Genomic DNA, 13,136 nt, shown 5'->3' on the forward strand with positions numbered 1-13,136 from the left:
CTGATGACTGTAATTCAACTGTGAATGACCCACTGAATGACCTGATTTCTATTTTATTTTTTTTTGTATGGCTTTTTAAAAGGAACAACAGCATTTTGGTGTCCTTTTGTCATTTCTTTGTGCACTGGCTGAGCTGTTTTGTGTTTCTAAGCAACACTGATCATGTATTACTTCCTGAAATGTGTTCATATGCATAAATGGCAAGGTTATATAATGTACAGTTTAATGTATAATCCCAGTGTAATGAAAAGCAGTTTATGCTTTGCTTTGTCTTAGAAGCTCAGAGCTCCCCCGCTAAGATACTCATCACACATGTCAGATGTGACAAACATGGGGCACAGTGCAAAGAATCTCATTAATATGGCATGGATTTAGCTCGCCATCGCCTTGAGGCCCTCTGCTGTTGTTATGGGGGTAGTGGCAGTTTTTCCACCAGTGCAGTGATGTGATTTGATTCCTTTGACCTATTATCCCTCAGTAATGATCACACTGGTGTTCCTATTTGGGCTAAAATGGTTGTTGTAGTATCCAAGCATGTATGTGCTTCTGTTGAAAGAGGTTAGCTGATTGTTTTACCTGTAAATTGTTTCATGAATACTGATCAAAATGGATATTTTAGCTAAAACTGCTGTGACAATGGTCTGTTTACTGTTATTACATATCTAACAGAGATTATTTTTATGTTATATCACCTGATTTATTTTCTGTTTTTTACAATAGTATCATCTGTTTTGGTTTTGATTTTTGTTAAACTAACAATATATATATACTTTAAGATTGTATCTGTGAATATCCCTTCTCTCTCCTTCACTTTCATACTCACATTGGATCTTTTTATTAATACATACTTCAGACTCTGAGTATTATATTGATACCATGTTCCAGTCTTTTATCATTTAAGGTTACAGCCTCCTTAATGCTTAATACTGTTTGAAAATACGGCACTTATTTTTATACATTTTTAAGATGGTATGAGGAAAACTTGTATCATGCTTTGTATTTGTTTTCTTTTTTCTGTCTTTTGATGTTTGGTACAGTACATTGTGATGAGCATTTAATCATATCATTACTTCCCGTGTAGAAATTTAATAGTTTGTGCACACACAGAGCAGATAACACAGTCTATCTGAATAAATAGTTATTACACTGTTATTCACTGCACATCATTATAACACCAGTTTATAGTTAGTTAGTTAGTACGATTAGTACTTTATGACTCACCACACAATCTTTTCACCCTGTTTTTTTTGGGTTTTTTTGTTTTTTTTGTTTTTTTTTGTAATGGTAAGTATGCTGGTTACCGTTCTCCCCACAGCCAAACTCTGGATAAAGACACCAGTCTAACTGATATCTTGTCTCTCTTGTTTTTCTCTTTCATGTTTTCTTTCCACTCATTGCGCTGCGCTGTTCCTGTTTCCTACCTCAATCCTGTCAAATCATGACTCACCAAATAAGGTAAGAAATATTTTTTATTCTTCTTGTACACTATTGCCATCAAAGACATACATCAGTGCAAATTATTCTGATTAAACAAGCAGGACAGAGTACTGATGCACTCACACAGGCACATCTTTTCAATCACATACAAAAACAGACTTTAAACACAAAATGGAACAATAACTTATTTTGCTGCAGTGTCCAAACACCACATAAGCAGATAATCATTCTTTGTTTGTTTGTTTTTGGGGGTTTTTACAAGCAACACATCTCTTTGCATACCTCACAAAACATTTACCTCCACTGATTCAATCAGGCATCCATGGATGTGGCTTTTGTGACATCTGAGCACGTGTGACGGTGTGACTGGTTTATTGCTTAAGTAGGTTATCAATAAAACATAATTTGATTGTTGACTGGGGGCAAACACTTAATTACATTAATGCGCTCATAATTTAAGATCTCACTATAGATTAGTAAGCCATCAGCTCCGTTATAGATTTTAAAGGCCTCAAAGTGTTTTACATTTAAATAGGATATTTGTGTAAGCTCAGTATCTCTCACTGTAAACAAGTTAATTTGGTTTAAGGAATGTATTAGCAGGGAAGACCAGCTGCTACAGATCTCATGCCAGAATGAAGGTGCACGGATTATGCTGTCCAGTACCAAGAACTTTAGTTACTGGATTGATACTCTGGACCATCAACCACTATATAAATAAGAAACCATTGCATCATAGTGATTAAATAGGATATTGCAATCCAAATGATGAAGTATAGCTCAAGTAATAGGACAATAACCTACTAATGATGGCAATGTCTGTCTGTTTAGAATGATCAATTATCACTAGCTTGTTTTCAGTATTCTATTACCAGAAATTCACTCAAACTTAGTTAGGAGATATCAAAATAAAGATCAATAAACTGTTCTGCTGATTCAGCGCCTGGAGTGGGTGTATTGGATTTTATTTCATGAGGTGTCCTGTTTATGTTGCATTACACAGATAGGTATGGCTTTTATCAAGCCTGCCTTATCCTCCTAGGACCTGGCGTCCACATATTTGGACAACACATTTTGGGTTATTTAGACCAAAATACTCAATTTTGCTCCACAAGGGTCTGATATTCACTTATGAGGACATTATATTGCTGCTGTTCGATCGAAATTTCATACGAATATCCTCATATGTGGATCTAATTTTTCCTAGAAACAAAAATCAGGTAAAAAAAAATATCTGGTAATTCTTTGTCTTTACATTCATCAGGTCCCAATCAGCCCAAATAGCGAAGAGAAATTAAAATTGCATCCCATGAAAGAGTTCGGGTCTTAGGAGGTTATAGAACGCAGGCTTGCCTCTCTTCTGATATAGAAGAGGGTCCAAAGTAAGAGAAATATGCCACAGGGTCACAAACTGTTCCCGCCAAAAGGACTATAAAGTTGTCACAACACCTGCCTACAAATAATTAAAGGTGCTGCTTTACAGTAATGGTATTTACATGACTTAATGCATTAAAAAGCATTATTTTTTTCATGTGGGGTCACATGATCTATCAGAGGGGCATGAATTAATAATATACTCACATATCTCTAAATGTCAGAACAATGCACTGATCAATACAACATGTAAAGGATTTTAGTCATGATTTCTAAATATTAATCATGTTCAAGTCTTCTTTGTTGTCAAATCTGCAGTTGATGGCATGAGTAAAAACAATTCAGCAGCAAATATCTGCATTTATTAATAATCTAGTTAATGTAATCCTGATTAACAAAGGATGAATAAAAATAATATGGTGTTTTAAGAGTGATTATTTAAAAATGGAAAATGGTCTCAGAAACCTGAATATACTGGGCTTTAATAGAATGTGTCTGCAACTCTAAGTATAGAGAAGTTCTGCAATAAGTATAAAAACATACAGTATCATGTTTTGACATAAGGAGAAGTGCCTTGGAAGATTCCACAGATGTATATTATTCACATTTGGTGATTTTTACTTTTTAAAAGTGTAAAGAAATGTTCATATATGTACATCTGAAACTACTATTGAAAATTACATATTATAGTGAACTCCAACTAAACAAAAAAAAACTTTGCATTAAAAACATTTAAGTTCTCAAATAAAAATAAAAACTACACTTCTGAAATAAAACAACTGAGCAGATGTCAGTGTTTTTCTTTTTGTTAAGTTTTTGTTTTTGTTGAAATTTGTCATTACAGTCCGAGATGCATGTGCTTTTTTAAGACTTTGTACATCTACATGCCAGTGAGTCAACTACCTTCAAAAAGTGTTGTATTATATTTGTAATAGTTGTTCTGAATAGCTTAAATCATACCTCTGTTAAATGCCCTCCATATTATTATACTTCAGAAGACTAAAAGTAAGAATGAAGCTACTGAGAACTAAGCTTAAATCTTAAGCTTAAATCAGTAAACAATAAACTGAAAGGAGAAACTTTGGAAACTAACGTAAAATAAATGGAATTGAAAACTTGAACTTTATTTCATTAAGCTACAGTTAGTCAATGTAGATTCATAGTAGTAGGTATACTACTACTGTCATTAGTCTTTCACTGGTATTATTTAATGAAACCTGAGGTAATATTTCCATATTTATATAGTGACTATATAGGAGAGTATCCAGCTTTCCATCCTGTGTGTGATGTAGAAACTGATCCATTGATCAGCATTAGCTGTGTACTGTGTGCTGGACAGTGAACACATGGAATATGGGGATTTTTAAGAGTGATTTCATTTGCAGAACTTTGCTTCCAGTTGTGTAAATCACAATTTCACTTTTAATAAATGTCCTTGCAGATTTGATTCAATAACTTGAATTTACTAGCAGCTTAATACCAACCACAATAATTTAACTTTTGTTGAACAAGAACTGGTTTCAGAATTTTTAAGTTATCTTATGTCTCCGAGCCTTGGTTTTGCCCCATGACTAAATACCATAATATTAATATAACATTTAATACTTTATGTGGCCAGATATTTTTTAAATAAACATCTAACCATACATTTTAAGCTTTTTATTTTACTGTTCTTTCACCTTTTATGTTTATGTTTACATTTATTTATTTATATAGGACATTTTATTACGACAGTAGTGTTAGCCAAAGTGCTGTACAAAGATACAAATTACAGGTTAAAATGACTTAAAATATTGATACTAAGTGACAAGTATCAGATAACATCAATGCCAAATAACAGTTAGCCAAAAAACACACACACATGTAGATAATGTGTGCTGTAAACACACATTATCTACATGTGTGTTTACAGCAGTAAAATTTCATGGGTTGTGCTTGTGACGCAGTCTAGTCCTGTGTATTTTTGTGTACAGCTGAAAAAAATATCGAGTAGGCTGAGGTTTTATTTTCCAGGCCCGTCTTCAGTGGGAGCCTTGTAAGCTGGCTGTCTCTTCAGCAGCATGCAGCAGCAGCAGTTGGCCGCCTGTGTGGCGCTGTCCACACTGGTGGTGCTGAAAATAGCTCCAAAGAGCTCCCCCTCCTCCTTCTCTCTCACACTGACTCTCTACATCTCCCTCTGTCGCCCACTTCTTATTAGAGAACACGACTACTTCCAATACTACAGCTTTACTCTTTCTTGTTTTTCGTATCTGTAGGTATTTTTAATTGATGTGTTTGCAGTTTTTGTTAAGTTTTGTACAATATTTAATATTGAGGGTTGTATTTTAAGCGCATAATGGCTATTTTCAGTAAAGGGATGGCGCACATAGATAGGGATGTCTATAAAAATCTCTAAAATTATTTGTGAATAGTTTTAAGTGTAGTATGAGTGTAGCATGATGCTCGCTCTCTATTAGTGTGTGTGAGAGAGAGAGGATCAGGCTGTGTTCATATGGTGAGACAGAGAGAGAGAGAGAGCGGCTTCCCACGTCATCAACGCTCTCCTCCCCTCGCACTTGCTCTACCGACCTCCATACGGGTATTTTACGTTGGCTGCCGTCAGAATTATTTCTCTGAGGCGTGAGTTACTGTCTGCAGGCTGCACTAGCTTGCTCTGGCCACAGGAAGGCAACGAAGAGCCTTGTCTGCCACAAAAGCTAGTGCATGCAGGCAGGTACATACAGGCAAGATGATTAACAAGAGTAAGATACATGTATCAATGGATTAATGCAAATCATTATATTAATAATTTTGAAGTGATCACTCACTGAGTAGCTCCGATGACGCTATACATATTCATCTATCAGCTATTAATAATAGCATAAAAAGATAGAAATATAATCACTGGATTATGTAGAATTATATTTATAGCCCCCAAAAAACATTGTAAAGATGACTGCAGATGCTGGATATACGGTTTCATTCATAGTAACTAACGATGTTTGATAATGTGTTTAATAATGGGAAATTCGATTATTTTTTTGTGGCTCTTGCTTTTGCGTCACTCCTTTGAAGATGTTCAGTGATGCCATGATTGGTGGAAATAGCTGTACTGCTCCCACCAATGAAATCCCGAGCTGTACAAAGAGATCTACTCCGTCTCACCGAGTAGCATCACCCTCTTAACCGTTACAATGTTCTGCACTGGAGGGGGAGGATGCATATCCAGACACAAAGCATGACTTTCACTGTTATGTCTGAGGACGCATCTACCTTGGATTATAAACCTTCTATACTTAATCGGTCGAAAAGTTGGGACTGGAGTGAAAAGATATGGGATATACTGAACGTGAAATGATGTGGAACAGATTACCGACATGGCAGGTGTTTTTGTGGTGGCATCATTTCTTTCTTTTATGGACTACAATAGACGGACAGACTCGCTACAGCATACCAGAAGAACTGAAACAGGGCTCTGTGGTAGGAAATATAGCCAAAGATTTGGGTTTGGTTGTGTCTGAACTGCATAGGCGTAAATTGCGGTTAACCTCGGAAGCTGGTAAGCAGTATTTTAGTGTGGACTTGGGGAAGGGAGAACTGGTGGTCACCGATAGAATAGATAGGGAGGAAATGTGTGGGCAAAAACCATCGTGTTTATTGCCTCTGGAACTAGTTATTGATAACCCTCTACAGCTGCACAGAGTCGAAATTGAAATACAGGACACCAATGATAATTCTCCTAGTTTTCTTACAAAAGAAAAGGTGGTAAAAATTGCAGAGCTGGTAAATCCAGGTGCTCGATTTCCTTTAGAAAGTGCGCAGGATCCCGATGTCGGCGTTAATTCTGTGCGTTCTTACATGCTAACCAAAAACGACAATTTCAAACTGACTGTTAAAAATCACAAGGACGGAAGGAAGATCCCTGAATTAGTGCTTGAAAAACCTCTTGATCGAGAAAAGATGCCTGTACATAATCTCATCCTCACCGCTGTAGATGGTGGAGATCCGGTGCGTTCAGGGACATCTGAAATTACAGTTATAGTACTTGACATCAATGACAATGCGCCCCAGTTTGAAAAACAAGTGTATGAGACTAATGTTAGTGAGAAAGCAACACCCGGGACTGAAATACTGCACGTTAAGGCCACGGATGCAGACGAAGGAGTAAATGGAGAAATCGAATATTTTTTTGCAGAACAAACATCGGATTTGATTTTATCGTTATTTGCCATTGAATCTTCTACTGGAACTATAGTTGTTAGAGGAAATTTAGACCATGAAACAAACTCTTTACATAGATTTGATATTACTGCCAAAGACAAAGGAAATCCTCAGATGGATGGGCACTGTGGGATCGAAATTAAAATACTTGACATTAACGACAATAATCCTGAAATCATTGTTACATCTTTAACATCGCCTGTTCCAGAAGACTCTGCAGTAGGGACAGTTATTGCATTAATAAGTGCAAAAGACCCAGATTCTGGTGACAATGGCAAAGTTTTACTGACCTTATCCCCCAAATCTCCCTTTAAGTTAAACCCTTCCGTTTCTAACCATTATTCATTAGTGACAAATGGGCGACTTGACCGTGAAAAAAACGCCCAATATAGAGTTAAAATAAGTGCTTCTGACTCAGGAAACCCCGCATTAACAAGTGAAAAAATAATACTCGTTGAATTGTCAGATGTAAATGACAACCCACCAATTTTCTCCAAGCCCTCTTATCTCATTTATGTAAAAGAAAACCATCCTCCTGGGAAAATTTTGTGCTCTGTGTCCGCAACTGATCCTGATGCCGGTGAAAACGCAAAGGTCTCTTACTCTATACTGGACTCTAAAGTGCAGGATGTTTCTGTCTCATCGTATGTTTACATTAACTCAGATAACGGGAGCATCTACAGCATGCACTCGTTCGACTATGAGAAACTGAAGGTGTTTCAGATTCAGGTCCAGGCAAAGGATCAGGGCTCTCCGTCTCTCAGCAGCAACGCCACTGTCCATGTTTTTATCCTGGACCAGAACGACAATGCCCCCGCTGTTATTTACCCCTCCTCCGCTGCCATGGGCTCCCTCTCTCATCAGAGGATGCCTCGCTCCGCGAAAGCGGGTCACCTGGTTACCAAGGTGACAGCCGTGGACGCTGACTCGGGCCATAACGCCTGGATCTCCTACAGACTGGCGGAGGCCACAGACGCCTCTCTCTTCACCGTCAATCTGTACACAGGGGAGGTGAGGACTAAACGCGCTGTGTCCGAGCAGGACGACTCCTCTCAGAGGCTGCTTATAGAGATCAAGGACGACGGGGAACCGATCCAGTCCTCCACAGTCACGGTGTCCATCATACTGGAGGACGGCCTCCATGAGCCCATCTCAGACCTCCGACATAAAGCGGCCGAGCCCAGCAAGAAAACTGGGAGAATCACCCTTTATTTGATTCTCTCTCTGGCCTCGGTGTCCGTGCTGTCTCTGGTCACTTTCCTCATCTTAGCGGTTAAATGCATCAGGAACAGCAGGAGCAGCAGCACGTGCTGCATGAGACGGACTGACTCTGATGATTACAAGAACCCCAACAGAAACCTGCAAATTCAGCTCAACACTGATGGACCTATAAAATACGTGGAGGTCCTGGGAGGAGACATGCTGTCTCAGAGTCAGTCCTTCAGGTCCTGTATGTCTCCAATGTCAGAGTACAGCGATTTCACTCTGATTAAACCCAGCAGCACCACAGACTTTAAGGAGGTGATCAGTGTTCTGGATGCTTCTTTACCCGACAGCACCTGGACCTTTGAGAGCCAGCAGGTGAGCATAGAGTATTAAAAGATGTGATAAGTAAAAATTTGAAATATCACTGAATTTAAGTTAAGTTTTGAATGAGTAAATAGCTTCTTGTAAACTTATAGACTGTACCAAATATTGTAGAAAACCAACGGTGATTTGTTTTTTCAGTCTACTAGCAACATTAGATGTAGGCTATGAGTTCTTTTGAACAGAATATGGATAATGCAAATCTAATATTCGTGGTTAGAGTAAACTCTTTCAATAAACCCTTAACAGTGCACAAAAGCTCTTCCAAATTGTTCGACGCTTATTGGAATGCATGCCCTGTTTGAAACACAAATACATTTTACACGTGGCACATGTGGTACAGACATGCAGTTAAATGGGATGCCCATTAATTACACATCTTCCACTGAATATCGTTGACTGGATTAATTGATAATGGAATAGTAGAAAAGCAACGGTGATTTTCTTTTTCAATCTACTGGCAATGTTAGATGTAGGCTCAGAGTTCTTTTGAGCACAAATATAGATAACAAAACGCAAGCGAGCAGATAACAATATATTTTAAGGTTTCCATAATTAAATTTTTATTCCCATCTATTATTCGTTGTTAAAGTCTTTCAATAAACCTGGAACAGTGCACAAAGGCACTTCCAAATAGTTCAGCACCACGAAGGTGGACAGCGACTCTTACTGGAACGCAAGCTCTGTTTAAAAAAAAAAAGAATGCAGTTAAATGGGATGTCTATCGAATAAATGTCTTTCTCTAAATTATTTTATGGGATTAATTAATTAGGTTATTGTGAGGGAAAATGTTATTCTTATATTAAGTTTATAAGACTGGCTTTGTTTTTTCATTCTTACATCCAGTCATTCATCCAGTTATTCATTCATTGATGATATCGCATGCTTGCTTTACATTCTGTCAAGTCCAGTAATTCGTGATTATTGCCTGTGATCAAAGTGAATCCACAGAGAGAGAGAGGACAGATGCTGTGACATGAAGAGTGTCGATCGGGTTCCTTCTTATTGGATGACAGAGGTGGATGATGCGCACCAATAGGATTCAGAACTGTACAAAGCAATCTAGTCCCTGCCCCCATTCATTCTCGGTACTCGAACACTTACAATGAAGAGAGGCAGAGGACTGAAGGAGTAATGCGCTCATTTTTTATAATGTTACGGTTTTATATGTGTCCTCAATAATAAGTGGGAATGGTTCTATGGGAATCATACCTGCGATGATGGATTTACGAATTTTTCAGTGCATTATGTCAATTGGAATTAATCTTTTATAACGGACCAAGGATGACAAAGAGAAAGGGATGTCGAGACTGGAGATGGCTGGCTCTTTGGTGGCATCATTTCTTTCTCTTGTGGAGTACAATAGACGGACAAACTCGTTACAGCATCACAGAGGAACTAAAACAGGGCTCTGTGGTAGGAAATCTTGCCAAAGATCTGGGTTTAGGAGTATCTGAAATTTTTGACCGTAAGCTGCGCGTCGCCTCCGAGGCTGGTGAGCAGTATTTCAGCGTGGATGCGGGGAAGGGCGAGCTCGTGGTGAATGACAGAATAGACAGAGAGGCTTTGTGTGGACAAAGCGCCAGCTGTGTGTTACCTCTGCAGGTTGTAATTGAAGACCCGCTACAACTTTTTCGAGTTGAAGTCGATATTCAAGACATTAATGATAATGCACCGAAATTTCCATCGAATGAAATTACATTGGAAATTGCAGAATCGACAGTTGTGGGGGTTCATTTTCCACTAGAAAGCGCAATAGATCCGGATGTTGGCAGTAATTCCCTGAAGTCATATACTCTTAGTAAAGACGAATGTTTTAGTATTAGAGTGAAAGAGGTTGCTGGTGGAAGGAAGGTCCCTGAATTGATTTTAGCAAAAGTTTTAGACAGAGAAAAGAAGGCTGTTCACAAGCTTCTTTTGACCGCTCTGGATGGAGGAAGCCCGGTAAGATCTGGGACTGCACAGATAACTATTAGTGTTCTTGACAATAACGATAATGTTCCCGCTTTCGAAAAAACGTCATATAAAGTATCTGTTAGTGAAAATGCTGTAGAAGGTGCGTTAATAGTACAAACAAAAGCGACAGACATGGATGATGGCCAAAACGGTGAGATTGAATATTCGTTTGGAGCACACACATCAGATGCAATGATGTCTATTTTCATTATCGATCATATATCTGGAACCATATTTCTTAAAGGAAAGTTAGATTTCGAAGCAAATGCAAATTATGAATTAGACATAAGTGCGAAAGATAAAGGCACTCCGAGAATGGAGGGGCATTGTACTGTTCATGTGGAAGTTATAGACGTCAATGACAACGCGCCAGAAATTATGCTTACCTCTCATCCTAAGCCGGTGCGAGAAGACTCCCCAAATGGAACAGTCGTGGCATTAATCAGTGCAAGAGATCTTGACTCTGGTGATAATGGTAAAGTAAGATTACAGCTCCCTAAAACCTCTCAATTTGCCCTGAAACCTTCTTTTTCCCATAATTACGCACTGGTTACCAGCGGTCCTTTAGACCGAGAAAAAGTCTCGGAATATAATATAGAAATTACAGCCACTGATTCAGGCTCTCCTCCTCTGTCCAGTAAGAAAATCATACCTGTCACTGTCACTGATGTTAATGACAACCCTCCTGTATTCACTCAACGAAATTATAATGTGTATTTAAAAGAGAATGGAGTGCCAGGCTCTATCCTGTACTCAATATCAGCATCTGACCTGGATTTTGGTGAAAACGCAAAGGTCTCTTACTCTATACTGGACTCTAAAGTGCAGGACGTTTCTGTCTCATCGTATGTTTACATTAACTCAGATAACGGCAGCATCTACAGCATGCACTCGTTTGACTATGAGAAACTGAAGGTGTTTCAGATTCAGGTCCAGGCAAAGGATCAGGGCTCTCCGTCTCTCAGCAGCAACACCACTGTCCATGTTTTTATCCTGGACCAGAACGACAATGCCCCCGCTGTTATTTACCCCTCCTCCGCTGCCATGGGCTCCCTCTCTCATCAGAGGATGCCTCGCTCCGCGAAAGCGGGTCACCTGGTTACCAAGGTGACGGCCGTGGACGCTGACTCGGGCCATAACGCCTGGATCTCCTACAGACTGGCGGAGGCCACAGACGCCTCTCTCTTCACTGTCAATCTGTACACAGGGGAGGTGAGGACTAAACGCGCTGTGTCCGAGCAGGACGACTCCTCTCAGAGGCTGCTTATAGAGATCAAGGACGACGGGGAACCGATCCAGTCCTCCACAGTCACGGTGTCCATCATACTGGAGGACGGCCTCCATGAGCCCATCTCAGACCTCCGACATAAAGCGGCCGAGCCCAGCAAGAAAACTGGGAGAATCACCCTTTATTTGATTCTCTCTCTGGCCTCGGTGTCCGTGCTGTCTCTGGTCACTTTCCTCATCTTAGCGGTTAAATGCATCAGGAACAGCAGGAGCAGCAGTACGTGCTGCATGAGACGGACTGACTCTGATGATTACAAGAACCCAAACAGAAACCTGCAAATTCAGCTCAACACTGATGGACCTATAAAGTACGTGGAGGTCCTGGGAGGAGACATGCTGTCTCAGAGTCAGTCCTTCAGGTCCTGTATGTCTCCAATGTCAGAGTACAGCGATTTCACTCTGATTAAACCCAGCAGCACCACAGACTTTAAGGAGGTGATCAGTGTCCTGGATGCGTCTTTACCCGACAGCACCTGGACCTTTGAGAGCCAGCAGGTGAGAAGAAAATGAAATACTTTTTTCTCATAATCTTTAAAACCTCACCATTTGAAGTCTGTACCATCAAAGCAGTTGATTTGATATGATGTTTTAAGTGGTTCAAAGAAAAATCGTATGCTTATATATTTGTCATGATATATTTTTTTTTCTTCACAAGACTGAAATACAAGCACATTCTTTAGACAGAGCTGTCTGAGTATTATGCACATATCGAAACCATGCGAACTGCTAATAACTTTTAATCCTCATAGGATATTTGACATATTTCAGTATTAGAGTTGTTGAATACTCAGCGCGATTTGACTGTTTGGATGTTCGATATAGGACAGTGACAAGCAATTGAACAGCTTCACAAACAGTGCAAAAAGATGTACGTTTGTTTTCAGAATACAGCAGTGGTACATGTTTCAATTTAATCTAACATTTTACTGTAGTGAATATTATATTTAATGTTATTTCTTAGGTTTAATTTTTAAACAACTTGCCAATTTAAAGTTAATGTTATTGTAGAAACTGCAATATAAATTAAATAAGATTAATTATTGTAAGAACGCGTTAAAATAAGAAGAAAGGTGCGTATTTTTGAGTTAACTGTTCAGTATTGTTGAATTTTTCATCTGTGAGCACCCGTGTGTGTGTTCTGTGTTATAGTCTTTGTGCTGGGTCTATAATATGTCTTTCCCTTTCGTATTGGATGCGGGGTCAGTGTTGTGAGCCAATAGCATGGGAGGCTGTACAAAGAGATCTACTCCCTCCCCCATCCATCCTGCTCACTATAGCCAGTGCTTCTAGCGCGG

The 13,136-nt window shown here is 39.1% G+C and overlaps 1 protein-coding gene and 1 pseudogene across 43 annotated transcripts in view; both read left to right on the forward strand.

Moving 5' to 3' along the window:
• LOC146677678 (protocadherin gamma-C5-like) overlaps nt 1-13,136 on the forward strand; it is a 285,476-nt gene that overhangs the window by 233,075 nt on the left and 39,265 nt on the right. Inside the window, exon 1 of one of the 43 annotated variants that reach the window (XM_085424841.1) lies at nt 9,666-12,336. The exons of the other annotated variants lie outside the window; for them this stretch is intronic. Within the exon in view, the coding sequence (XP_085280967.1) occupies nt 9,883-12,336 (2,454 nt within the window). The 5' untranslated portion in view covers nt 9,666-9,882. Of the gene's footprint in view, nt 1-9,665; nt 12,337-13,136 lie in introns of those variants that run through there. 43 annotated transcript variants of the gene reach the window in all.
• Nucleotides 5,713-8,662, forward strand: LOC146677709 (protocadherin gamma-C5 pseudogene; annotated as a pseudogene).

This window comes from Rhamphochromis longiceps, linkage group LG2 (genome assembly GCF_057381845.1).
Source record: "Rhamphochromis longiceps isolate RC_006_pf linkage group LG2, R_longiceps_female_GT1.1, whole genome shotgun sequence".
Classification (NCBI taxonomy): Eukaryota; Metazoa; Chordata; class Actinopteri; order Cichliformes; family Cichlidae; genus Rhamphochromis; species Rhamphochromis longiceps.